Below are 27,809 nucleotides of genomic sequence, written 5' to 3'. Positions count from 1 at the left end.
TTATCTCTGCATCTGCAGAATCTCTCTTTTCCTACCACATCAGACGTATCGATGTGAGAAATGTCTGAATGATGGTGGAGGTAGGCTACTCACCAGGGAGCCTGTTGATGAGCCAGCTCAGCTGCTTCTTGGAGATGTTGGTCCAGCTCAGGTCCAGAGAGACAGGCTGCCTGCGGATGATCCCGCTCAGCATCAGCGGGGTGATGGACTTGCTGCGCTTCAGATCTATCTGGGTCCACAGACGCTTGTCACAGCACCTGGGTAAGGAATAGGGATTAACAGCTCATCACCTGTGACAGAACCTCACAGAACCATTAGTGTAAGCACTAACCCTCCCCCGCTGATCGAGGCCCCCTGGGCCCCCCCGACCACTCACCAGCGGTTCCAGGTTTTGCAGACGCGCATGCACACGCATAGCTGCTGGTGGCTCAGGTGGTTGAAGACTGTCATCCAGAGCTCACGGCGTAGCATGTGGGCGTATCCATCTGCCAGTGGCAGCCGGTCTGGGGGGGGGCTGATGGGGGGTGGCCGGATGACGTGCCGTTCCATCTGCACCCCTAAGGGGCGCCGGCCTGCCCCAGCTGTGGGCTGCATGGAGGGCTCCCGTAGGGGGGTGCCGTTGGTCTCACGGTCACAAGAGCGGAGCCAGTCTCCAGCCAACTCCATGGCAGCCATGCTAACCACCCGCTTGGGCTCGTCGGTCTCGCTATCAGGCTCTGCCTTGACTGGCTGCCGGCTCTCATTAGCCAGGCAGTCCTCCGTCTTCTGGATCTCCTGGTTGAGCTCCTTGCTCAGCTCCCTGCTCAGCTCCCTGCAGGGCAGCCGCACTGGCCTCCTGACTCGTGCTCGCACCCGTGCCTTGTCCTGGAGCTCTAGGCCACCCTCACCACTGGGCCCCGCCCTCGGGGAGTTGCAGCGTGATAGATCGCTTTCGCATGAGGGCATCCGGAGCACTCCGCCTCTCTCCTCCTCCTCCTGGGCCTCCTCCATGTGGCGAGCCCCTTGCCTTGCCTCCTGTTCCTCCTCCTCAGCTTCCTCCGTGTGGCGTGTCCCTTCTTGTGCCTCTTGTTCCCTCTCCTCCTCCTCCTCCTCTTCCTCCTCCCCGTAGTTCCACTGGCGCCCCGACTCCCTGCTCCCTCCGTCCTCGTCCTGCTCTCTCTTGATGATGCTGGCGAGCAGCTGGTCAGGCCTTGGAGACTTCCTCTGTGGTGATGAGACAAGCGAGATGCTCACATGAGCTCACAGGTTAATAACTGCAGGTACCCTTAGCAGCTAGTGGTGACATCATTGAAAGAGGCTCAGGGCCGCATTGTGGCACATGTGAAGCAAAGTCATGTTTCATTTAATCTTAGTACTGATCTGTGTTTGACAGAGTCCTTTTGTGTTATGTTAAGTAGTAAACATAGGCGGTACAATGGTACAGGAATGTTCATTTGCACTACATAAACTAAAGAACAGACGTCCAAAACTCCAGTCCATTTTTTGTCACGTTTGAGATGAGACTGCCAGTGTCCTGTAGTCAGGCTCCCTCATCTTATGTCACAGTGTTAGGAAGCAAAACTCAGTCCTCATGTAATCTAACAAATAACTGTCGTTAAATTTCCAAAATGTCCTCAATTGTAGATAATGCATACTGTGGAGTTTTGGAAATTTGCTCTTCAGTTGTCTTCAGACGTAGAAAGTTCAGGTTCAGAAAGTACAAATTCACACCAAGGTTTTGTATCAACCAACCATAAAGAGTCAACTGGTTAGTTGAAGGGGTGGCATGGTGGTGCAGTGGTTAGCATGTTGCCTCACACCTCTGGGTCCCAGGTTCGAGTTTGCATGTTCTCCCCATGTCGTCGTGGGGTTTCCTCCGGGTACTCCGGTTTCCCCCCACAGTCCAAAGACATGCTGAGGCTAATTGGACTTGCTAAATTGCCCATAGGTGTGCGTGTGAGAGTGAATGGTGTGTGAGTGTGCCCTGCGATGGGCTGGGCCCCCATCCTGGGTTGTTCCCTGCCTCGTGCCCATTGCTTCCAGGATAGGCTCCGGACCCCCCGCGACCCAGTAGGATAAGCATTTTGGAAAATGGATGGATGGATGTTTAGTTGAACCAAAATCTTGATGTGAATTTTTACTTTCTATAGTTGAACATTCTACCTCTGATTGTCTCTGAGTCGTTGTTCTTTGTACGTGGCTGAGATCACAGTCATGCTGTATTTGACTTCATACTTTACCCACCATTTTAGACACCAACCCTTCTTTAGTTTAAGTTCCTTCTCACATGTCACAGTTGTATCACATCTTCAGTTCATTTTTAATGATACTACCATTTTTAACTATGCATGGTTGTGATGTCTTTACATGCCCTCAGCCCCCATCTGCAGGCCTGCAGCAAAGCTCTTCATCAGCCAATCCCAGAAAATCCAGCACTACCATGTCCAGGGTTGCCATGTCAAAGGCTGCCATGTCCAGGGCCGCCATGTCCAGGGCCGCCATGTCCAGGGCCGCCATGTCCAAGGCTGCCATGTCCAGGGCTGCCATGTCCAGGGCCGCCATGTCCAAGGCCGCAATGTCCAAGGCTGCCATGTCCAGGGCCGCCATGTCCAGGGCCGCCATGTCCAGAGCCGCCATGTCCAGAGCTGCCATGACCAGGGCCGCCATGTCCAGGGTTGCCATGTCCAGAGCTGCCATGTCCAGGGCCGCCATGTCCAGGGTTGCCATGTCCAGAGCCGCCATGTCCAGGGCCGCCATGTCCAGGGTTGCCATGTCCAAGGCCGCCATGTCCAAGGCCGCCATGTCCAGGGTTGCCATGTCCAGGGCCGCCATGTCCAAAGCCACCATGTCCAGGGTTGCCATGTCCAGGGCTGCCATGTCCAAGGCCACCATGTCCAGAGCTGCCATGTCCAGGGTTGCCATGTCCAGGGCCGCCATGTCCAGGGTTGCCATGTCCAGGGCCGCCATGTCCAGGGTTGCCATGTCCAGGGCCGCCATGTCCAAGGCCACCATGTCCAGGGCTGCTTTGCTGCACTTCTGCATCAATTAGCCCCTTCAGCAGGACTTCATTTTTAACTTTATTTGCCGTTTTATTATCTTCCTGTTTCTGTCACCCACCCCCCCCCCCCGCCCCACCTTCACATCTGTGGCCAGATCACCCACCCATGACCCCAACCCCCCCAGGCTTCGCTCAGGGACAGTTTCTGGTTCTTCACAGTTGAGGGTGGGAACAGCAGTAAGTGTGTTTGCTGACTTTCCTTTCCTGCTGTATCCTACGGCCACCATCCTTGAAGTTTATTCACTCACAGTAGGAAACATTCTCAATTCACAGTTTACAGTAAAAGGAAAAATCAGCAAATACAAAACCCTGAGTTTCATTAAACACCGAACTGACATCATCAATGGCTTCATTGGTGCCATAAGACCGGCTGAGTTCAACTCATTTGAAATTTTACCAACCATGGCATTGGGAGCAGACCACTGATCACTCCAGGTGAGATCACTATTTTCAGTGACTCATCACTCCAAACTGGGATCATTAATTATAGTACACACGGACCACTCAGCTGGGGTCACTAATTACAGTGACTTATCACTCTGTTATCACTGCTTACAGTGACTGATCAGTCTGAGCTGGGATTACTGCTTTAAGCCTTGAACTCAAGTTTAGGTTAAATGGATGAGGACCTTGTCCTCCAAATCAATCTGTTAATTTATTGCAGAGCAACAAAGCATCATATTTGACTACATATGTTATTTTCACTGTGCAGGTACTTATAGGCACATTTTCCAACTAGGATGGAGCCTGCTTTCTGTGATAAGAAACAGCAGCCAGCCCTTTGGAGTCTGATTCCCAACCCTGTAGAGGAGTGTACAATGGGGTTTGGCTTCAGGTTGGGGCTCCTACCTTATTCCCACTGTCGGGGTCAGGGGTGTCGTCGTCGTTGGTCAGCTTGCGCTTCTTCTGCAATACGTCATCGTCTGGTCTGGGCCACACCTGGCCGTCTGCAGGGGACACCGCAGGCCGCTTCTTTGCAACTTGCTCCTCAAGTCTGTGCCTGGGTGTCTCCTCGAGCTGCCTCCTAGCGACAGTCGCTACGGTGACAGCAGGGGTAGCCACGTCTCCCTCCTCCCTGGGGTCCCGGCCCGGCCGCTGCTCCTTTAGCAGGGAGCCCGGCAGGTTGGACGCGTATTTGAACCCTGGTCCTCTTTTTTGCTTGCAAGCCAAAAGGTGGGAAAGAAGAAGAGGAGTACTTTACAGCCCACGCAAAGCTGTGTGGCAGCTCCGCCCTCACTCTCTGAGAGAGAAGGGGCACTGGGCTATGTGACGAGTCTTAAACGGGAAGTGAAAACCGCAGCGCAAAAACAACATATTTATCTGCTGCCAGAGGCAGGAGGCCCCTCCATGACAGATGACTCCTTCAGAGTTCTGGCTGTTTTGCACTGCACCTGCATTTTACTGCAAAAAAGGGCCTGCAACAAAACATGACGCTAAAGGTCTTTTTGTAAAAGACAGTGTGTAAAGGCATAGACAAGACGGTCAGAGACACCCCAGCCATCAGAAACAGCCCAGCAGTCAGAAACACCCCTGCAGTCAAAAACACCCCAGCCATCAGAGACACCCCTGCAGTCAGAGACACCCCTGCAATCAGAAACACCCCTGCAGTCAAAGACACCCCTACAGTCAGAGACTCCCCAGCCATCAGAGACACCCCTACAGTCAGAAACACCTCTGCAGTCAAAGACACCCCTACAGTCAGACACCCCAGCCATCAGAGACACCCCTGCAGTGAAAAACACCCCTGCAGTCAGAGACACCCCTGCAGTCAAAAACACCCCAGCCATCAGAGACACCCCTGCAGTCAGAAACACCCCAGCCATCAGAGACACCCCTACAGTCAGAAACACCCCAGCCGTCAGAGACACCCCTGCAGTCAGAAACACCCCAGCCGTCAAAAACACCCCTGCAGTCAGAAAAACCCCAGCGGTTAGAAACACTCCTGCAGTCAGAGACACCCCAGCTGTCAGAAACAGCCCTGCAGTCAGAGACACCCCAGCCATCAGAGACACCCCAGCCATCAGACACCCCTACAGTCAGAAACACCCCAGCCATCAGAATCACCCCTGTAGTCAGAGACACCCCTACAGTAAGAAAAACCCCTGCAGTCAAAGACACCCATGCAGTCAAAAACACTCCAGCCATCAGAGACACCCCAGCCATCAGAGACACCCCTGCTGTGAGAGACACCTCTGCAGTCAAAAACACCCCTGCAGTCACAGACACCCCTGCAGTCACAGACACCCCTGCAGTCAAAAACACTCCAGCCATCAGAGACACCCCAGCCATCAGAGACACCCCTGCTGTGAGAGACACCTCTGCAGTCAAAAACACCCCTGCAGTCACAGACACCCCTGCAGTCAAAAACACTCCAGCCATCAGAGACACCCCAGCCATCAGAGACACCCCAGCCATCAGAGACACCCCAGCCATCAGAGACACCCCAGCCATCAGAGACACCCCAGCCATCAGAATCACCCCTACAGTCAGACACCCCTGCAGTCAGACACCCCCACAATCAGTCCTGAGGCAAGGGGCACTCTGGATGGAACACTCTGGATGGGACACCCTAGATGGGATGACCTGAGGGGACACTCAGGACAGGACACCTTGAGTAGGACACTCTGTATGGGAAGCCCTGGATGGAACACTCTGAACGGGACTCCCTAGATGGGACAGCCTGGAGGGGACACTTTGGAAGTGATCCCCCTATACAAGACACCAGTCCATCCCCACTGACAGCTGTATTATTCCATTAGATCCATTCACGCAAATAATTTAATGGGCCCATCCTGGATCTGCAGCCACAAGGTCAGCACAGTCCAATCAGAAGGTCAGCACAGTACAATCACACTCTCAGCATATTCCAAGCAAAACGTTAGCACAGTCCAAACACAAGGTCAGGTCAGAACAGTCCAATCACAAGGTAAGGATGATCCAATCACAAAGTCAGCAAGTCCAATCACAAGGTCACATACTGCCCCGATCCCCGACCACGGAGCCCCACTCTGAGCTTCTGTAGATACTCACTTTCCCAGTCTTGCCAGCATGGTTGCACTTGGGACACTCCCAGCAGTTGGGAAGCTCATCATTGACCACGCCGCCGGCATCTTTGACCTGTGGGGGGTGGGAGTATGAGTCCAGAAAAGGGGAAGATGTAGGAGTTCAGTGCTGCTGGGGAAGTCCTATTGGACCCCATCTGTGTTGTGAGGCACACTGGGAGAATGTGAGCTGAGCAATGGACCCACTGGATCGCCCCAGCACAGTGACACTGACGGCTCCCACCCCGGACAGCACCATACCTGACACCAAGAACCTATAACTGAAGCTCGTGTGCTTTAAAGTCTAGCGAAGCTTAAAATAAATTAATTGCAGGGTCCTGAAGGCATCTTGCTATAGTTTTAAAAGAGAAAAAGTATATTATTTGCCAACCTTTACCTGCTGGTGTGGTACCTTCTGAGTGGAAACATACTAATATAATGCCCATCTTCTAAAAAGTGGGTAGAAATAATCCATCAAACTAAAGGCCAATTAGCTTAACCTAAATTAATGGAAAAGTAATGGAAGCTATAACCAAAGCAAAAATAGTAGATTACCTGGATTTAAATAACCAACATGGATTTAGGAGAGGTAGATCCTGTTTAACTAATCTACTTGAGTTCTTTGAGGAAGCTACAAGAGAAATTGATCTCAAAAAGGCCTAAGATGTGATCTACTTAGATTTCCAGAAGGTCTTTGATGTTGTCCCCCACAAATAACTCTTGCATAAGCTCAAAGCTGCAGGGATTTTAGGAACTGTAGCAGCTTAGATTTAATACTGGTTAACAGACAGGAAGCAGCGTGTAGTTATTAGAGGCACAATGTCACAATGGGCCTGCGTTCATAGTGGGGTACCGCAGGGTTCAATTTTAGGACCACTGTTATTCTTGATTTACATAAACAATACTGATGCCAGTATATACAGTAAACTGGTTAAATTTGCAGATAACACCAAGGAGGGTGGTGTAGCAGATACTGAACTAGCACTTAAATATGCTTAATACTGAAGCACTTAAAAGGCAAATAGGATGTTGGGTTACATCTCTAAGTGTGTGGAGTTTAAGTCAAGGGAGGTGAAACTAAGATAATATTATTCCTCGTTAAGACCCCACCTAGAATATTGTGTGCAGGTTTGGTCACCATACCTTAAAAAGGACATTGCTGCCTTGGAAAAGGTGCAACGTAGGGCTATGAGAATGATTCCTGGTCTTAGAGGAATGTATTATGAGGAGAGGTTAGCTGAGCTGAATCTGCTCAGCCTTGAGCAAAGGAGACTAAGGGGGGACATGATCCAGATATATAAGGTTCTAACAGGTCTGGATGCTGTTCAACCAAATAGTTACTTCAATATTAGTTCAAATACATGATCTTTTGGCCATAGGTGGGAATTAGAACATTTTAAACTGGATTTGAGAAGCACTTCTGTACATAGTGTTTAGTTACAGTACGGAATAATCTTTCTGTTAGTGTAGTGCAAGCTAAAATCTTGGGTTCCTTTTCACAAAACCTATTAGTTGAATCCTCCCCAAGTGAGCTAGACGGGCCGAATGGCCTCTTCTTGTTTACAAACTTCTTACATGCTTAATAACCAGATCCCGAGCATCTCCATGGGGCAAGAAGGACCAGAGCCAGGAGGCCGTGTCCGTTAGCTTGCATCTCAAATCCGGACCAATACTGTGAAACTGACCATCCAAAACCTTCATTACTGAAGTGTGAATTTGACCTGGTTCTGCAGCTGCTAACCCATAGGGACAAGCACCGCCTGAAACCCTGGTCACATGACTGTGGCTGTCTGCGCCATCTAAGGATATGAGGACAGCCTCCTTGGGCAATGCCAAGGCCACTGCTGAAGCATTATCGTAAGAATCCTGACCTTTGCAGAACCCGTCCCCACCTGCCCCCCCAGCAGACCTTACCTCTAGGCAGGCGGGGTGCACAATCTCATTGCAGATGGAGCACTCCATGAGCATCACACTGAACTTGTCCTCTTCTTCATCCAGCGTGTCCTCTTTGCCAGCCTCCCCGCAAAGCAGACACACAGCGGTGTGGGGTAGCACGGGCTGCAGTGGGGGGTGGGCACAGCGTTAAGCACCCAGGGGGTGGAGGCGCCTCCTGCTGGAGTACGTCACATTTGTCAGTGGGGGTCACTGCAGAAACCACTGCCTCCACTGCCTCAGAATGAATTACAAGTCTTTCAAAAAATGTTCCCCTGTACTGTTGTGTGCAAACCAGAAACTCTTCACAGGAAGTTTTTAAAAGCCTGTTGAATTGTTCATGTAACACAGAGCTTACTTTGGCCACTCACTAGTCTGCATACTCAGTCTTTCCTCAGTATGTCACACATTTCTGCATTTCATATCTTTTTGTTATATTTCACATTGGTGCTGCTGATAGCTTGTAGAAGAAAGAAAAATAACAGCCTTCACTTCCTGAAAAACAGCCGAAAAAGCACCAGTAAAAGACGGATTAGTTTCACATGAGCTGTATAACTATTTATATAGATCAGGCCTGTTTACATTCAAGTTAATATACAGACGCTGGCACAACCACACAAACACACATGCACACACACAAATACAAAATTTATATATATACACACACACACACACACACACACACACATACACACACATACACACACATACAGCGCCCTCCACAATTATTGGTACCCATTGTAAAGATTTGTAAAAAGGATTAGAAAAAATCCACCTTTTGGTGAAGTAGTTTCATATCACACTGAAAAAATTCGAAAAATCCAACCTTTCCTTAAAATAAATTTATTGCGAGAATAGCAAAAATTTCACTAAGAAATAATAATTTTCAACAAAACCACATGTGCTACAATTACTTGCACCCCAGCTTTTAATTCAGCCTCCCTCTGCCAGTATAACAGCACTGAGTCTTCTCCCTACGGCATTTTATAGGGTTGGAGATACAGAGCAGGGCATCAGAGTCCATTCCTCTTTACAGAATCTCTCCAGGTCGCCCAGGGTCCGAGGCCCTCTCTTGTGTGCTCTCCTCTTCATCTCAGCCCACAGGTTTTCAATGGGGTTCAGGTCAGGGGACTGAGATGGTCATGGCAGAAGTTTGATTCTACAGTCAGCTAACCCTGTTTGTGTTCATTTCGACATGTGCTTAGGATCACTGTCCGGCTTGAAGATCCAATGACGGCCCAGTTTTAGTTTCCTGGCAGCAGCAGCTAAATTTTGATTCAAAATGTCCTGGTATTTCATGGAGCCCATAATGCCATGTGCTGACGAGGTTTCCAGGGCCTTTGGAGGAAAACCAGCCCCACAGCATCACAGAACCTCCACCATGTTTCCATTTGGGATAAGGTTCATTTCATTATAGCCATCCGTCTTTTTACGCCAAACCCACCTTGAATGTTTATTGCCAAAAAGCTCCATTTTTGTTTCATCCAACCATTAAATTTGGTTCCAGTCAAAGTTGTATTAGTGTTTCGCAAACTCCAGGTCTTTACGTTTGTGGTTAAAGGACAAAAAAAAAGCGTTTTCTGGCAAACCTTCCTAATAATCTGTTAGCATGAAGGGGGAGTGAGAGGGGGAGTGGTAACCTCACTTACATGGTCTTGTAATTCACCAACAGTCATCCTTGGGGATTTTTTGCCTTATAATTCTCCTCACTGTATGTGAGGGAAAAATAAACTTGGATCCTCTTCCAGGCAGGTTTCTAACAGGTCCAGTTGTTGTCCACTTTTTTATTATTGCCCTAACAGTAGAAATGGGAATTTTAAGGCGAGCAGCTATTTTTTAAAACCCATTCCCTGACTTATGAAGGTCAACACACTTGGTCCTCATTTAATTTGTATATTCTCTTTCCCATGTTGATGGATGACTAAGGGAATTAGGGCTCTGTGTCACCTCATGTTCGTACCCCTGTTAACCAGGAAGTCATGGATTACAGCTTGAAGGTTCCTATTCACTCCACTCAACTCAAAGATGCACAATTTACAGGGGAAAGAAGTTACATTGTGTTCACTATAATTTCCAGGGAGGCCATGTGTTTATGGCACATGTGTCTATATTAAAGATAATTATTTCCTGATGACGGTTTTTTTTCTTGGAATAAACTTATGTTAATGAAAGGTTGGATTTTTCTCAGTTTTTCAGTGTTACCTGAATCTGCTTCACCAAAAGGTGGATTTTTTTTCGAACCCTTTTTACAAATCTTTACAAGGGGTTTGTGGAGGGAACTGCGTACACCAATTATCTCACGGTTTGCCTTGCAGGTACTGGTAGTGGTCAGTAGCTGCTAACACATGGCTGAAGAAATGCTTTACTGGAAGGAACCATTCACTGTGCCCACACTCATCCAATCAGCTTCCAGGAGGGAGCCCCACCCGCCCACTCACTGCAATGCACTGCCTCATGATGCAGGACTGCTTCATGCGGCCCGGGCCACCAAACTTCTTCATGTCCTTGCAGAAGTGACACTCGCCGCACTCGGTGCGCAGACAGGCCTCGCAGCGGCGGCACCGAGTCCTGCGCCGCCGCGCCCCCGCCGGCCCCCGACTTGCCGCCAGCTTGACCGTGCCTGACACGCCCACTTTGGGTGGCTTGGGCCGATTGGCCGGCCGCTGCTGCTGTGGCACAAGGAGAATGAGAGAGAGAGAATGAGAGCGAGACCAAAAGAGAGGGACAGACAAAAAGAAACTACAATGGGTAAAAGAGGGACAGATGGACAGAAATAGAGGAGGAGAGAAAGATAATCATTAGTGCTTTCACAGGGAATCCAGTGGCTCGGCCCCGTGACACCCGTACAAGCAGCAGGAGGACCATCCGCCACACAACACATGACCCCTCCTCCCTCCCATCACGCACCACGAGGAGCAGCCACCACACAACATATGACCCCCCCTCCCTCCCAACACGTAACACGAGGAGCAGCCGCCACACACAACCCCTCCTCCCTCCCATCACGCACCACGAGGAGCAGCCATCACACAACACACGACCCCTCCTCCCTCCCATCACGCACCACGAGGAGCAGCCACCACACAACATATGACCCCCCCTCCCTCCCAACACGTAACACGAGGAGCAGCCGCCACACACGACCCCTCCTCCCTCCCATCACGCACCACGAGGAGCAGCCGCCACACACAACCCCTCCTCCCTCCCATCACGCACCACGAGGAGCAGCCGCCACACAACACACGACCCCTCCTCCCTCCCATCACGCACCACGAGGAGCAGCCACCACACAACATATGACCCCCCCTCCCTCCCAACACGTAACACGAGGAGCAGCCCGCCACCCGACCCATCCCATACCACAGAGGAGCAGCACTGAGGCTCATATTTCCCTTATATGTCGAGATCCTGGCCTAGGGCATTGTGGGAAAGCCTTGCAGAAACGTCATGATGGCAGAGCGGAATCCTGTTTCCTTACACATACTGAGGTCACTACTATCCCAGCTGGCCGATACAACACACCATGACACGTCATGCTAAGTAAGTGATGACATCAGCACATGTTTCCGATGCATACTGGGTCACAGGCCAGCAAATATGTCAGTTCAGTCAGTGTTAAAGTGACCCCTGGTGGCAAAGAAGACTGATAAGATGCTTTAATGGTGTTCAGCCTCTAATAGTAAAGCCAGTAATGCATCTGGCTGCAACAAGCCCCTGAGGAAATCTTGGGATGCAGCACAGGCTTATCTGTCCTCACTAGGCACAGCCAGAAAGTGGTGCAGTGGTGAAAGCCACTCGCCAGAAGGCTGTAAGTTCACATGCACAAGTTCAATAGGGATCTAGCTACAGTCAGGCTAAACAGTTTCCATGAAAAACTTCCATATAAATTATATTTCAATCCAAAACCCCATAAATCACTTTAAAACAAAATACATACATGGCAGGAGTACTCAAAACCAAACCCATGTTTTAACAAAGTTTATTGGTTAGTAATATTTAAGATTATCAACAGCAGAATACCTCTTAGGTACAGTCTTGATCACCTTGTTTACTCAAATTTACAGTGAAGGAGCAGAGTGATGGTGAATGAGCTGTTGGGAACCCCCAAAGTGTAGGGGCTAGCTGAGCATGCTTCACGGGAACCCCCAAAGTGTAGGGGCTAGCTGAGCATGCTTCACGGGAACCCCCAAAGTGTAGGGGCTAGCTGAGCATGCTTCACGGGAACCCCCAAAGTGCAGTGGCTAGCTGAGCATGCTTCACGGGAACCCCCAAAGTGCAGTGGCTAGCTGAGCATGCTTCACGGGAACCCCCAAAGTGCAGTGGCTAGCTGAGCATGCTTCACGGGAACCCCCAAAGTGCAGGGGCTAGCTGAGCATGCTTCACGGAAACCCCCAAAATGTAAGGGCTAGCTGAGCATGCTTCACGGAAACCCCCAAAATGTAAGGGGTAGCTGAGCATGCTTCACGGAAACCCCCAAAGTGCAGTGGCTAGCTGAGCATACTTCACGGGAACCCCCAAAGTGCAGTGGCTAGCTGAGCATGCTTCACGGAAACCCCCAAAGTGCAGTGGCTAGCTGAGCATGCTTCACGGAAACCCCCAAAGTGCAGTGGCTAGCTGAGCATGCTTCACGGAAACCCCCAAAGTGCAGTGGCTAGCTGAGCATGCTTCACGGAAACCCCCAAAGTGCAGTGGCTAGCTGAGCATGCTTCACGGGAACCCCCAAAGTGCAGTGGCTAGCTGAGCATGCTTCATGGGAACCCCCAAAGTGCAGGGCCTAGCTGAGCATGCTTCACGGAAACCCCCAAAGTGCAGTGGCTAGCTGAGCATACTTCACAGGAACCCCCAAAGTGCAGTGGCTAGCTGAGCATGCTTCACGGGAACCCCCAAAGCGTAGGGGCTAGCTGAGCATGCTTCACGGGAACCCCCAAAGTGCAGGGCCTAGCTGAGCATGCTTCACGGGAACCCCCAAAGTGCAGTGGCTAGCTGAGCATACTTCACAGGAACCCCCAAAGTGCAGTGGCTAGCTGAGCATACTTCACGGGAACCCCAAAGTGCAGTGGCTAGCTGAGCATGCTTCATGGGAACCCCCAAAGCGTAGGGGCTAGCTGAGCATGCTTCACGGGAACCCCCAAAGTGCAGGGCCTAGCTGAGCATACTTCACGGGAACCCCAAAGTGCAGTGGCTAGCTGAGCATGCTTCATGGGAACCCCCAAAGTGTAGGGCCTAGCTGAGCATGCTTCACGGGAACCCCAAAGTGCAGTGGCTAGCTGAGCATGCTTCATGGGAACCCCCAAAGTGTAGGGCCTAGCTGAGCATGCTTCACGGAAACCCCCAAAGTGCAGTGGCTAGCTGAGCATACTTCACGGGAACCCCAAAGTGCAGTGGCTAGCTGAGCATGCTTCATGGGAACCCCCAAAGCGTAGGGGCTAGCTGAGCATGCTTCACGGGAACCCCAAAGTGCAGTGGCTAGCTGAGCATGCTTCATGGGAACCCCCAAAGCGTAGGGGCTAGCTGAGCATGCTTCACGGGAACCCCCAAAGTGCAGGGCCTAGCTGAGCATACTTCACGGGAACCCCAAAGTGCAGTGGCTAGCTGAGCATGCTTCATGGGAACCCCCAAAGTGTAGGGCCTAGCTGAGCATGCTTCACAGAAACCCCCAAAGTGTAGGGGCTAGCTGAGCATGCTTCACGGGAACCCCCAAAGTGCAGGGGCTAGCTGAGCATGTTCTACAGACTCCCGTGCAGAACAGAAACAGCAGGGTACATATGTGAACCAGCACGGGAGTCACATTACACTGATGTCACATTCGCCAATCACACCAGAGCTTATTGACCATTTTTATTGGAAGCTGGTGTATCAGCAGAAGTGGGTGTAGTACAGTGACCAAAACATAAGGGATGCAGCACCACCAGGAAAATGGCAGCGACCTATCCCAAGCCAGTGTGACAAGACCTGTCCAGTGACAGGATTCATCAGAGAGGTTTCTGAAGAAACCAAAGGGACACAACCCTATACATGGAGTACTCACCTCACACAGAAGACTTACTTCACTTTTCTGCGTGTGCTTCCATGAGCTTTCCAGCTGCGCGCAAACAGTCGTCCGCACAGCAGCTTGTGTGCATACTACATTTGACTGCGGATGCGGATGTTCTCAGTCGGTGCATTAGTACAGCAGTAAAATTCCACCACGCCAGCAGAGGGTAGATGTACAAACACAATACATGCCGTGTAGTGAAACGAGTAAACTTTTACGAACAGTTTTAAAGTTATTAGTCAAGGCTTGAGTAGTATTATGAAATCCTTACAACATAATTGGACCCCTCACTTGGTGAATTTTTTTGCCAATATTTCAAAATGTCAGACTAGTCTAGCTGCTAAAATACCAAATACCTCAGTAATGTCTGGACAGTATGGGTACCTCTGATCCTCCTCATGCAGCTGCTCACCATAACTACTAGAACAAGAACAGCTATTATTCCTCTACTCTTTCGTTGTTGACCGCAGATCTGTGAAGCTCCACGCTGCCACCTGCTGGAAACGCCTAAGCAGTTATCTTGCACATGAGTGGTCAATGCTCACGGTTTCCACTAGACATAAAAATCTGGGCTCTGTGCAAACCGACCGCAGCCGTCTGCTGCCAACCCCTGATGATGAATTTTACATCACGTCCCCTCGTGCGCAACCGAACATGCACATGAAATATAAATTGGCCTTAGTACTATCCAAACTTTACAACGTCACACTTATACTTGTTGATGCAGGCAGATGTTTTCCATCTAAAGGAAATACTTTGATCAGAAATACATGGACCAGGTGTGCACTGGGTTTAAACACCAGGAAGCTGGAACTGGAGCAGGTCTTACTTCCATCAAGGACTCCCCTGCTTTCCCTCCCCTGAAGCACAGCGAACAGACTGAATGTTAAATACAGCTTGTGCAGGGCTCTCACTGCACAGGGCCAAGAAAATGCTCCAAAGGGCTTCTTGGACAAAGAAACAGCATCTTAAGTATGTGCATCTACACAAGATGTGTGTTTCACTTACAGACATTAAAGGACAAGTTTGAGATAAGAGAGTGTCCCAGGTTAACAAATAAAAGTAATGCTACTGACATCCATCTGCCTTCCAAGCACATATCCAGTATCGGGTCATTGAGGCCTATTGCCCAGAAAACTGCACTTCACTGGAGAAATGGCAACATGATAAATCCTTTATTTGCTATTTGCACAAGGGAATTCTTCTCTTTGCCTACCCCACCTTGCTCTCCATAGCTTGGAGGGTCACTGCACAGGTCACTGCACAACATGCAGCAGCCCTGCAGCTGGGGGTCAAGGGCATTGCACAAGAGCCCGTAGACATGTACCTGTCCTGGTAAGGCCAGGGCTTGAACCAGTAACCTTCAAATCATGGGCACAGGGACAGTACCTGCTGAGTCACTCCCCACCCCCCCAAAGAAGACCCAAGCTGGAATTCCCTGACCTGGAACCGAACTCAGGCCATCACTGTGAGAATGCCACATCCTGAGCACGAGCCCACCAAGGACCTGAGGTTCTGAGGCCTGTCACATGCTACACATTCTGCAGCATATTATAGGGAAGGAGGTGGGAGTTTCTGTGAGCTCAGCATACAATCAAACAAGAAGTTTCTGTAAGTAAATAAGTAAACTTACAAAATATTAAGGGCGTAGATCCTGGAAGCTGTTCCAGTGATCCATCTGCACCCCGGTCCGATTGAGCGCCAAAACTTTCTTGAGTAGCTAAAACAAGTCAGACACTGGAAGATGAGCTGTCCAAAATGGCCAAGAATACGCCAGTGACCACCTCTCCTTGACACATGAGGGCGCCAGCGATAGGCACAGTGACACATCTGTGTGTCACGCCACATGCCACTTGCCCTGCTGCCTTATCAGCTGACTTCGAGCCAAAGTATCTGCGCTGCAGATTCTGTAGGAGAGACTTCCTCCGTCCCCCAAAAATGACAAAAGGAAGTGAAATTTACCAAGTTCAAAGAGGTCCAATCAGTTTGCTTCCAAAAGCGATAAGTCTGTGTCAAGAAATGTTCTGGTGGAGGCCTTTGAGGAAGCCCTTCCTCCACCATGGCAGGGTCACAGCAGGGGGGCATTAGAGCATCATGGCCACACTGGACACCACAGGTTCCTACAAGACTGTGTTGGACACCATGAGGCACTATATAGCCGCACTGGACACTACAGGGCACTACATGATCTCACTGGACAACACAGAAGACTACATGACTGCACTGGACACCACCAGGCATAACTGCACCTGACACCATGGGGTACTACATAACCGCACTGGGCTCCACAGGGCACTACATGACCTCACTGGACAAGAAAGGAGGTTACATGACCGCACTAGACACCACGAGGCATTGCATGACTGCATTGGACATCATGGGCTGCTACATGACCTCACTGGACACCATGACATACTACAAGTTCACACTGGACACCGTAGGGCACTACATGACCGCATTGGACACCACGGGGCATTACGTGACCACACTGCACACCACAAGGAACTACATGACCGCATTGGACACCGCGTGGCATTACGTGACCACACTGCACACCACGAGGAACAACATGACTGCACTGGACACCACAGGGCATTACTTGACCACACTGGATACCACAGGGTGCTACATGACTGCACTGGACAGGAAATGGCAGTGAACGACCCCAGTGGACATCAAGGGACACCACAACATCCCATGGGATGCCACAAAACATTTGGCTTCCGATGGCCCTCCTTGCCCAGCATTGGCACAGAACCCAAACCCACTCTATAGCCAGACCTCAGGATTACGACGCGTTTCAAATGGCACCATTCTGCCTGAGTTGAAAGCAGAGAGACATTTAAAAAGACAAAGGTAAAAAAAAAGTATTTACCCCCGAGTTTTTCCAGTCACGGTAAGAGTGCAGCCTAGTTATTGGCTGTCCTGCCAAAACTATTGGAGCCAGTAAGTGCCAACAGGCCGCAGTGGCAGCGGCGGGAGGAAGTCTCTCCGGCGGCAGGCCTGCTCATTGTTCCTGTGTTTCTGCTCCAGCACAGCCCCTCCCCCCCGCTCCCGCCTGATGAGATCGGCTAGCTGGCCCTCTTAAAGGCACAGTGCACTGGGGCAGGGACATGCCGCAGGGCTCCAAAGAAAAGGGCAAAACAAGCAGGTCATTACCAGCTGGAAGATGCCAAATTAATCTGTCAGGGGAATGTGTCAGAGCAACCCAGTAAGCTGACTCAGTCTCAGCGAGTCAAAGAGCTGGCTGACAGGTCACTGGACTCACCAACACTAACAAAGAGCCCTCAAAACACAACTCCAGTTATTATTACTATCATTCTGACCAAGCCGTGAGCAAGGAGCATGAGCTGGACAGTGCTGGTAGGCAGGGGGCAGACATGCGGCCAAATCGCTGACAGCGCAGGACTGAACTGGAAGGAGTCACGGGCACCAGCGGCAGAGCAGCGGAATCGACATGAGCATGAAGCTCCAAACAGACTCAGGCACCCAGTATCTTTGCGTTTTGGGAGCTGGGGGGAGTTCAAGGGTCAATTCACAATGGGGGTGGGGGGGGGTGGTCTATGTCGTAAAAACAGCGGGGAGAGGTTTGACAGGAGGAGAGGAAGGGGGGCCGCTGTCTCACTGTTTGAGGTAGTTTACCGGCAACAAGTACAGCTATTACTAGTAGTGAACCAGTCAGAGCACAAGGTCGCACAAGAGAAGCAGGACGGGACCAGAGTGGAAAGGAGTAGGAAGAGGTGAAGAGAAACAAATGGAATCAGTTAGAGGGAGAGAGAAGGCAGTGAGGGAAAGGGGGAGAGAGGGAGAGGGGGAGAGAGGGGGGGACAGAGAGAGAGGGAGAGGAAAAAATGAGGGGGAGAGAGATGGTGGGAGAGTGAGAGAGGGAAAGATAGAGGGACAGAGAGAGAGGGGGACAAAGAGGGCAACATGGCCTGAGGAGCAGCGAGCACACACACACGCGCAGACACACACACGCGCAGACACACACACGCGCAGACACACACACGCGCAGACACACACACGCGCAGACACAAACACGCGGACACACACACACGCAGACACACGTGCTCAGACACACACGCGCAGACAGACTTGCGCAGACACACGCGCGCAGACACACACGCACGTGGTGTGGCCCAGAGAGCCACTGTTTCTCTTCTTTGTGGGACAGCCCCGCTGTTGTCCCCCCTATCTCCAGCCATGCTTGCCGTTTCAAGCATGGACAAGCCCTGCTCATATAACCCCCCACCATTTCACAGTCGTACGCTGTTTTTCACTCGGCTCATCAAAAAAGAACAGGAGAGAGACAGACGGAAGCAGGAAGGGGGAAGAGAGGAGAGGAATGCTCTGCCAGACACACTCAGCCGAGGGGGGGGGCACAAAGAAAGCGGCAGAGCAACACAGAGACGGACGGCCGACCCCCCTTCCCCCCACCTCCCCCCTCACCTGCTCAGTCTCAGAGTCATAGTCATCATCATCGGCGCTCAGTGACAAGGCCATGGTCCCGTGTCGACCGGCCTGCGTGCCACACTGACAGGCCGCCACCTACAACACTGCCTGTTGGCCCTGCCCCCCCCCTACTCCAGCATGGGCAGTTCATGCATATGAAGGGGCGGGACCCATGGGGGGCGGCCAATGAGCAAACATTACTGAGTCACTGGCTGCTGGGGCCTTTGTGGGGTGCTTTCAGGGAGGAGTGTGAGACTACGCTGTGTCAGACTCCTCAAAATGGCCCAGAGCAAATTCTAAGTAAAGAAATGCTAACAGGAAATACAGTGTGTTTTCGGAAACAGCCAGCTGCCTTCCTGGTCACATGACCCAGCCTGCGATCGGCTGGTTGGCGCTCGCTTGCTCAGGCCTGGACACCCGCAGCTGCGTTGTGCTTTTGTTTTGCGGGTAAAGCTGAACGCTGCTGTTTTCAGCATGAATCGCGTTTGCATGACAATAAGCACGAGAGTCACGCGTCCTCTGGTCTGGTCTGGTCACTGGGCTGTGACGTTTCAGCACTAACAAGAGCGTACAGGTCACAGCCCAAATGCACATCAGCGACACCAATTGGAACATTAAGCATGCAGATCCCCGAGTAGCACATTCCAGCTGTCATTCTAGCATCCATTTATATTTGCACAGAGATATTTGCATGATGATGCCTATTGCACACAACAGAGCCAGGTTCCCATCTGAGACTGAGTTTTGTTAAAGGTGATTTTAAAGGTGTACAGGCTACAGTCCTGTGGAATAAGGAAGGTCACAGAACAACCCGCCATTTATTGGGACACCCTGCCTTCCATGTCCCACCTGCCTGGACCCCAGACCTCCGAGTTGGCCTGACCATATGCTCCAGGATGGTCACAGATTAACCAGAGTCATTGGCAGGGAATCACTGGGGAGTGACTGAGCTATAATTATGACAGAGCATCTCTGTCTCTGCAGCCCATACAGGAAATAACTCTCCACCCCAACCCCAGCCCAAACCCACCAATCTTTACCCACATATGTTCAGTTAACAATGGCTCCCACCCTAACATCTGCTGTAATGTAGATTGTAACATCTATCAATCCATCCCTATATCTTCCTTACCCACTTGCCAGGTATTGCAAGCACAGGACACACAAACAGACCAGGGGCTGGATTTGAAACTAGAATTCTAGAGGTGTTTTGCTGTATCTAAATAGTTACACTTCTTACTTTTCCTTCCATATTCTGACTAATAACACACTTTTCTCCAAGGCCTCTTCTAAAACTCTGCAAGTCCTCACTGAGGCGCTTTGGAACATCGGGCCCAGTAGGACATGGGGTTTCAGCCCACAACCCCCGGAATGTCATGCCAGTGACTTGCAACCCAGACTTATTAGTGTACTGACAAGCCTGAACAACAAAACTTAAGAGACGCTCATGTGCACACCAAAAAAAATGTGTAAAATAAATAAAAATTCAAAAATAATTATATAATGATAATGAACTAACCCCAATGTTTTCTGCCATGGATCATGGTCACATATCTGCAGCAAAAAACACCCCAATACCGTTATTCCTACACTGCTTTCATTTTACTCACTGAGGGCTCCGTCTCACCAGGAACTGTACTTTTGGTACCGTACTTTTGGTATCTCATGATAGTTTTCCACTGGTACCGTCGCCAAATGACATCGCAACCCAAGTGGGTTATTTGGTATTGAATTCCAAACATTGGCTGTAGTATATTATAGTGCGAGGGTGACATGGTGGTGCAGTGTTCAGCACTGGGGGTGACATGGCGGTGCAGCGGTTAGCACTGGGGGCGACATGGCGGTGCAGCGGTTAGCACTGGGGGCTGCATGGCGGTGCAGTGGTTAGCACTGGGGGCGGCATGGCGATGCAGTGGTTAGCACTGGAGGCGGCATGGCGGTGCAGTGGTTAGCACTGTTGCCTCACACCTCTGGGACCCGGGTTCGAATCTCCACCTGCGTTACATGTGTGTGGAGTTTGCATGTTCTCCCCATGTCATCATGGGGTTTCCTCCAGGTACTCCGGTTTCCCCCCACAGTCCAAAAACATGCTGAGGCTAACTGGAGTTGCTAAATTGTCCGTAGGAGTGCATGTGTGAGTGAATGGTGTGTGAGTGTGCCCTGCGATGGGCTGGCCCCCATCCCTGCCTCATGCCCATAGCTTCCAGGATAGGCTCCAAAGCCCCCACGCCCCAAAGTTTTCCACTGGTTCCAGTGCCAAATGACATCACAACCAAGGCAGGGTATTTGGTACTGAATTCCAAATATTGGATTCTAAAAAGTGTCCAAGAAGGATAAGCAGGTTGGAAAATGGGCTGGGTGATGCATGATATTAATACTAACATCACATGTTGTGCACGTGCAAATCTTACATCGTACAGACATTATTGCTCAGGGGGTTAAAGTTCTGCTAAAATATTTCTACTGTTATTCTGTCATAAGAAAAAATCTTAGCAAGCTTTACAATTTTCATTATTACTCCTTTTATAGATTATCTAATATTTGTTTAAAAATCTTAAAGTTGAAGTTTGCTCCTTCTGCTTTTGCACGAGCGCTGCATTCATTCTCCAAGGCCAACATGTTAATTTTCATCCTTGCTGTTTAAATGACTTGTAGACGGGTTTATGAACTCCTCTTCTGTTTTATAAATGCCCCAATATTTATTATGACAAAATCACATCGCTAGGATTCTAGTATATTAAACAAAATACTTTTTAAAATTTCTTGTCATGTCATCCTGATCTTTTTGTTGTATCTGTTCTTCTGAGCAGATCATTTGACCTATTTATATATATACTATGTTTTTAGTTCGTTTATCATTGCTTTCAGTTTGCAACCGTTTATTTACATAACCAATCGGCAAAAAGCGTTTCAAGTCCCACCCCAAGGTACCGAAGTTCCAAAGAAGTACCCCAGCTTGTCTGGGACTACTAGAACTTTTGGTACTGGTACTTGACCGGAAGTCAATGGAAACGCAAAAGGACCAAAAGTACCATACCAAAGGTACCATACCAAAAGTACCATACCAAAGGTACCATGCCAAAGGTACCATACCAAAGGTACCATACCAAAAGTACCATACCAAAGGTACCATACCAAAAGTACCATACCAAAGGTACCATACCAAAGGTACCATACCAAAAGTACCATACCAAAGGTACCATGCCAAAGGTACCATACCAAAGGTACCATACCAAAAGTACCATACCAAAGGTACCATACTAAAGGTACCATACCAAAAGTACCATACCAAAGGTACCATACCAAAGGTACCATACCAAAAGTACCATACCAAAGGTACCATACCAAAGGTACCATACCAAAAGTACCATACCAAAGGTACCATACCAAAGGTACCATACCAAAAGTACCATACCAAAGGTACCATACCAAAAGTACCATACCAAAGGTACCATGCCAAAGGTACCATACCAAAGGTACCATACCAAAAGTACCATACCAAAGGTACCATACCAAAAGTACCATACCAAAGGTACCATACCAAAGGTACCATACCAAAGGTACCATACTAAAGGTACCATACCAAAAGTACAGAGCAGCGCCCCCTGCTGGCACTGTGAGCGCTTTTGAGTATTATTCCAGGAAGCACATCACCTCTGCCCCTCTTTCCACTCGGGAGTCTGGGAAGGCAGCTGCTTCTGAGTGGATGCTCTTACCTTTAGTGGCTTGCCGGGCCAACCCATGGGGGGGATGCCGGCGGGGGCCAAGGTAGAGCCATCATCCACATGCTCCTTCAGCACCATCTGGGCGGGGGGATACGACAGTGAGCTTTCGGAAGTGAGGGGGGCTGCATGGGGGTTATTAGAGTGAGAGACAGCATGGGGCAACATCAGAGACAGTGGCTGCTTTTGTACTTTGTATTCCCTGTGGAGAGTAACACTCCAGCAATGACTGTCCCGAACGGCCTGATCTCACAGAATAGTGAGCCTCTTGGTTTGCCTCACACTTCTCAGTAAGACAGACATAACCGACCATGGACAGGCTCCGGTACATGCTGGGTACTGACATCCTGTCCACACCACTGCCCTTTCTCGGGTCCAGTAGTGACTTCATTACCTGCAGCTGGTGCCTGTAGTGAGCTGGTCCAACCAGCACCATCTCTGCCCTGCTGACAAGTGAGAGTGTGTGTTTTGCGAGGAGGGGGGGGCAGAGTCTCCCAAGAAACTAACTGAGCACCGTCATCGAAAGCCACAAGCTGATAGAGTCTCCTGTGGATCAGGCCCACGGGGCTCACATTACGGGGCTCACATTACGGGGCTCACATTACGGGGCTCACATTACGGGGCTCACATTACGGGGCTCACATTACGGGGCTCACATTACGGGGCTCACATTACAGGGCTCACATTACAGGGCTCACATTACAGGGCTCACATTACGGGGCTCACATTACGGGGCTCACATTACGGGGCTCACATTACAGGGCTCACATTACAGGGCTCACATTACGGGGCTCACATTACGGGGCTCACATTACGGGGCTCACATTACGGGGCTCACATTACGGGGCTCACATTACGGGGCTCACATTACGGGGCTCACATTACGGGGCTCACATTACGGGGCTCACATTACGGGGCTCACATTACGGGGCTCACATTACGGGGCTCACATTACGGGGCTCACATTACGGGGCTCACATTACGGGGCTCACATTACAGGGCTCACATTACAGGGCTCACATTACGGGGCTCACATTACGGGGCTCACATTACGGGGCTCACATTACAAGGCTCACATTACGGGGCTCACATTACGGGGCTCACATTACGGGGCTCACATTACAGGGCTCACATTACAGGGCTCACATTACGGGGCTCACATTACGGGGCTCACATTACGGGGCTCACATTACGGGGCTCACATTACGGGGCTCACATTACAGGGCTCACATTACGGGGCTCACATTACGGGGCTCACATTACGGGGCTCACATTACGGGGCTCACATTACGGGGCTCACATTACAGGGCTCACATTACGGGGCTCACATTACGGGGCTCACATTACGGGGCTCACATTACGGGGCTCACATTACGGGGCTCACATTACGGGGCTCACATTACGGGGCTCACATTACGGGGCTCACATTACAGGGCTCACATTACAGGGCTCACATTACGGGGCTCACATTACGGGGCTCACATTACGGGGCTCACATTACGGGGCTCACATTACGGGGCTCACATTACAGGGCTCACATTACAGGGCTCACATTACAGGGCTCACATTACGGGGCTCACATTACGGGGCTCACATTACGGGGCTCACATTACGGGGCTCACATTACGGGGCTCACATTACGGGGCTCACATTACAGGGCTCACATTACGGGGCTCACATTACGGGGCTCACATTACAGGGCTCACATTACAGGGCTCACATTACAGGGCTCACATTACGGGGCTCACATTACGGGGCTCACATTACGGGGCTCACATTACGGGGCTCACATTACAGGGCTCACATTACAGGGCTCACATTACGGGGCTCACATTACAGGGCTCACATTACGGGGCTCACATTACGGGGCTCACATTACGGGGCTCACATTACGGGGCTCACATTACGGGGCTCACATTACAGGGCTCACATTACGGGGCTCACATTACGGGGCTCACATTACGGGGCTCACATTACGGGGCTCACATTACAGGGCTCACATTACGGGGCTCACATTACGGGGCTCACATTACAGGGCTCACATTACAGGGCTCACATTACAGGGCTCACATTACGGGGCTCACATTACGGGGCTCACATTACAGGGCTCACATTACAGGGCTCACATTACGGGGCTCACATTACGGGGCTCACATTACGGGGCTCACATTACGGGGCTCACATTACGGGGCTCACATTACGGGGCTCACATTACGGGGCTCACATTACAGGGCTCACATTACAGGGCTCACATTACGGGGCTCACATTACGGGGCTCACATTACGGGGCTCACATTACGGGGCTCACATTACGGGGCTCACATTACGGGGCTCACATTACGGGGCTCACATTACGGGGCTCACATTACAGGGCTCACATTACGGGGCTCACATTACGGGGCTCACATTACGGGGCTCACATTACGGGGCTCACATTACGGGGCTCACATTACAGGGCTCACATTACGGGGCTCACATTACGGGGCTCACATTACGGGGCTCACATTACGGGGCTCACATTACAGGGCTCACATTACAGGGCTCACATTACGGGGCTCACATTACGGGGCTCACATTACGGGGCTCACATTACGGGGCTCACATTACGGGGCTCACATTACGGGGCTCACATTACGGGGCTCACATTACAGGGCTCACATTATAGGGCTCACATTACGGGGCTCACATTACGGGGCTCACATTACAGGGCTCACATTACAGGGCTCACATTACGGGGCTCACATTACGGGGCTCACATTACGGGGCTCACATTACGGGGCTCACATTACGGGGCTCACATTACGGGGCTCACATTACGGGGCTCACATTACGGGGCTCACATTACGGGGCTCACATTACGGGGCTCACATTACGGGGCTCACATTACGGGGCTCACATTACGGGGCTCACATTACGGGGCTCACATTACGGGGCTCACATTACGGGGCTCACATTACGGGGCTCACATTACGGGGCTCACATTACAGGGCTCACATTACAGGGCTCACATTACAGGGCTCACATTACAGGGCTCACATTACATGATTAAAATACATATTTTAATTAAAAGGCACATTAAGGCACATTACTGCCACAAAAAGTTTCCTTGATGAAGGACTTCAGATAATGATTAACAACTGATATTAATTCCAAAAGCGCTTTTTCACACAGAATTTCCAGGTGCTGAAATGGCCTTAATGTAGCTACTCCTGCATGATCAGAGCAGCTGTTCCACATCCAACAGAACTTTCTATTAATTTTCGTCACCTTCTTGTCCCCATTCCTTGCTTTGGCAGGACACTTTCCCACTTCAGCTATTATTCTGCTCCTCAGTATTCCTCGAAAGTGCTCTCCTAAACATACACACTGCACGTCTTGCAGCAGACACACAGACAATCTGCGATACATAATTCGTGTTGTACCGCGTCACCCCACAAACATGCTTCTGTGTTTGCTGGGTTGAGGGCCCGCAGCCTCAGCAGACTGCCCAGAACAACTCGCAGCAGGTTCCCGAAGCATGTTCAGATTCAACATACATCCACCAGCACAAACATCCTCAGCTGTTACAGCAGTGACTGTTTGTGCTGTGTGAACAGGACTTGGTGACATCTCTGCATGAAATCTGTCCACAAAACAGAGGCTCACATCACAGAGTTGATGACAGGGACCCATTGCACGGTAAGTAACAATCAGTGCTCCACCCACAAACCCAGTGACTTTTGACCTGAGCACTCATCCGCTCAAACCCTAGAGAAGGAGGGCCAGCATATTAACAGAAAGCTGGCTGCAAAACTCTGTGAGGATTCACTCCAGCAAGCTACGCACAAAAGCTAAGTCAAGAAAACTTCCAGCATTCCCTGCTGCTCCTGCAGGGGGCAGCATAGGAGACAGCAGAAAACCAGATGGGAACAGCACATTGGCAGCGCTCATTACTTCTTCTTCGTGAAATAAAACAGCAGATAATATCCATGGGCCAACCATTCATGCTAAGTGGCTAAGCTAGAGGAACAGCTAGATCAAAATCTACATACAGGCACAGCCTAGAGCTTTGTTAATGCTCCTGAGCCAGCCTCATTCAGGCAGATCTCTGTCAATCCTCTGGGGGCAGCTAAGCAAGTGAGATGTTCAGAGGCGCCTCATGCAGTGGGTAGTTGCACAAACACCCTCACCGTCATGCCTTCCAGCAGGGCCTGCGAGTCCTCGGGGTCTGGGGCAAGGTGCCGCCCCCCATCTGGAAGGGACTCCAGCTTCTCCACCAAGGCCTTCAGACCCTTCAGCTCGAACTCTGTGAGGTGTGTCCAGCGAGTAGGGGGCTCCGTTGCCGGAGATCCCGATGGGGTCTGCGGAAGCTCCAGCAGGCAGGCCGCGGGGCGGTCACCCTGCTCCTGCATGAGGGTGCTGCTGGAGGCGGGAGCAAAAGGCTGATCTCTGCCCTGGGGGCCGTCGCCATAAGTCCCATACAAGGCCCCGTCCATGTCCAATCTCAGGTGCGTGGGAGCGCTCTGGCTGCTCAGCTCCTGCTCTGCAACAGGAAGGACAGAAGCAGGGGAAGATACATGAAGCAGCCAGCAGCTTGGTCACTCTGCAGTGCAGACAGTGTGTTCAGGGGAAAATCGCTGATCTGAGTTCATTCACATGGTTCAGGTAAAACCTGCCAGACGGCAGAACCGCATAAACCGCATAAAACCACAAAGCAACAGGTCACCATGACACACCATGAAACAGGTCTGCTCTGGTTCACTTTCTAAATTGCACAGAAGTGGCATGATTATCAACAAAACCCCCCTGATTACAGAGAAAAACAATACAGGCCCAAATAAAAGGAGAAGAGAAACATCTGTGAGAAAAGCAAGCGAACCATGGCTGCTTGACAGACACAGTGTGGGAAGGAGGAACCACAGAGAAAAGGGCGGTCAGTTGTGTCTGTAGGAACCACAGAGAAAAGTGCGTTCAGTTGTGTCTGTAGGAACCACAGAGAAAAGTGCGGTCAGTTATATCTGAAGGAACCACAGAGAAAAGTGCGGTCAGTTGTGTCTGTAGGAACCACAGAGAAAAGTGCGGTCAGTTGTGTCTGTAGGAACCACAGAGAAAAGTGCGGTCAGTTGTGTCTCTAGGGCTGGGCATCATTCGAAATATTTCAATTCCAGCACCAGAATAACACCTAGATTTCGGCACTGGTTCCTGAACAAAACGTTTTTCGATACCAATGTTTTTTAATCAGTTTCAACAACAACAAAAATACATTAAACATTACAGAACAAATCTTTTATTTGAACAAGTTGTTTTGTTAGTTACTGGTTAGTTGCTGGGGGGAGCGATCGTGATCATAACGGGACCAGGCCTTTTATTTATATCTTACGTATATGACCTGTGACATGTTTATAAGTCATAAATAATTCTTGCCAGCAGAACAATCTTTCATGTTCCACAGATTAAAAAGCAAACATTCCTCTGAGGAGTACTGGCATGTTTCACCGCTGGCACCAGATGCAAGCAAAAAGGTGTTCGATCTTATAGAGGTACAAAATGAATTCCATTAATTCTATCATACACACCAATTCTCGCTCTCTAGGTGTTTCATGTGATATACG

At 50.3% G+C, this 27,809-nt stretch overlaps 1 protein-coding gene across 5 annotated transcripts in view; it reads right to left on the bottom strand.

Moving 5' to 3' along the window:
* LOC125716536 (lysine-specific demethylase 2B-like) overlaps positions 1-27,809 on the bottom strand; it is a 46,430-nt gene that overhangs the window by 4,308 nt on the left and 14,313 nt on the right. Inside the window, exons 3-10 of one of the 5 annotated variants that reach the window (XM_048988966.1) lie at positions 26,388-26,740; positions 22,213-22,299; positions 10,449-10,679; positions 7,993-8,136; positions 6,068-6,154; positions 3,887-4,195; positions 377-1,203; positions 94-257 (exon numbers count right to left, since the gene is read on the bottom strand). In XM_048988966.1, the coding sequence (XP_048844923.1) occupies positions 94-257; positions 377-1,203; positions 3,887-4,195; positions 6,068-6,154; positions 7,993-8,136; positions 10,449-10,679; positions 22,213-22,299; positions 26,388-26,740 (2,202 nt within the window). Of the gene's footprint in view, positions 1-93; positions 258-376; positions 1,204-3,886; positions 4,205-6,067; positions 6,155-7,992; positions 8,137-10,448; positions 10,750-18,493; positions 18,642-22,212; positions 22,300-26,387; positions 26,741-27,809 lie in introns of those variants that run through there. The other 4 variants (XM_048988957.1, XM_048988992.1, XM_048988983.1 and 1 more) reach the window with 4 other exon arrangements.

The sequence above is a fragment of the Brienomyrus brachyistius genome, chromosome 2 (assembly GCF_023856365.1).
Source record: "Brienomyrus brachyistius isolate T26 chromosome 2, BBRACH_0.4, whole genome shotgun sequence".
Taxonomy (NCBI): Eukaryota; Metazoa; Chordata; class Actinopteri; order Osteoglossiformes; family Mormyridae; genus Brienomyrus; species Brienomyrus brachyistius.
Note: the sequence above shows the minus strand (reverse complement) of the source record. Positions and strands in the feature narration are given on the sequence as shown.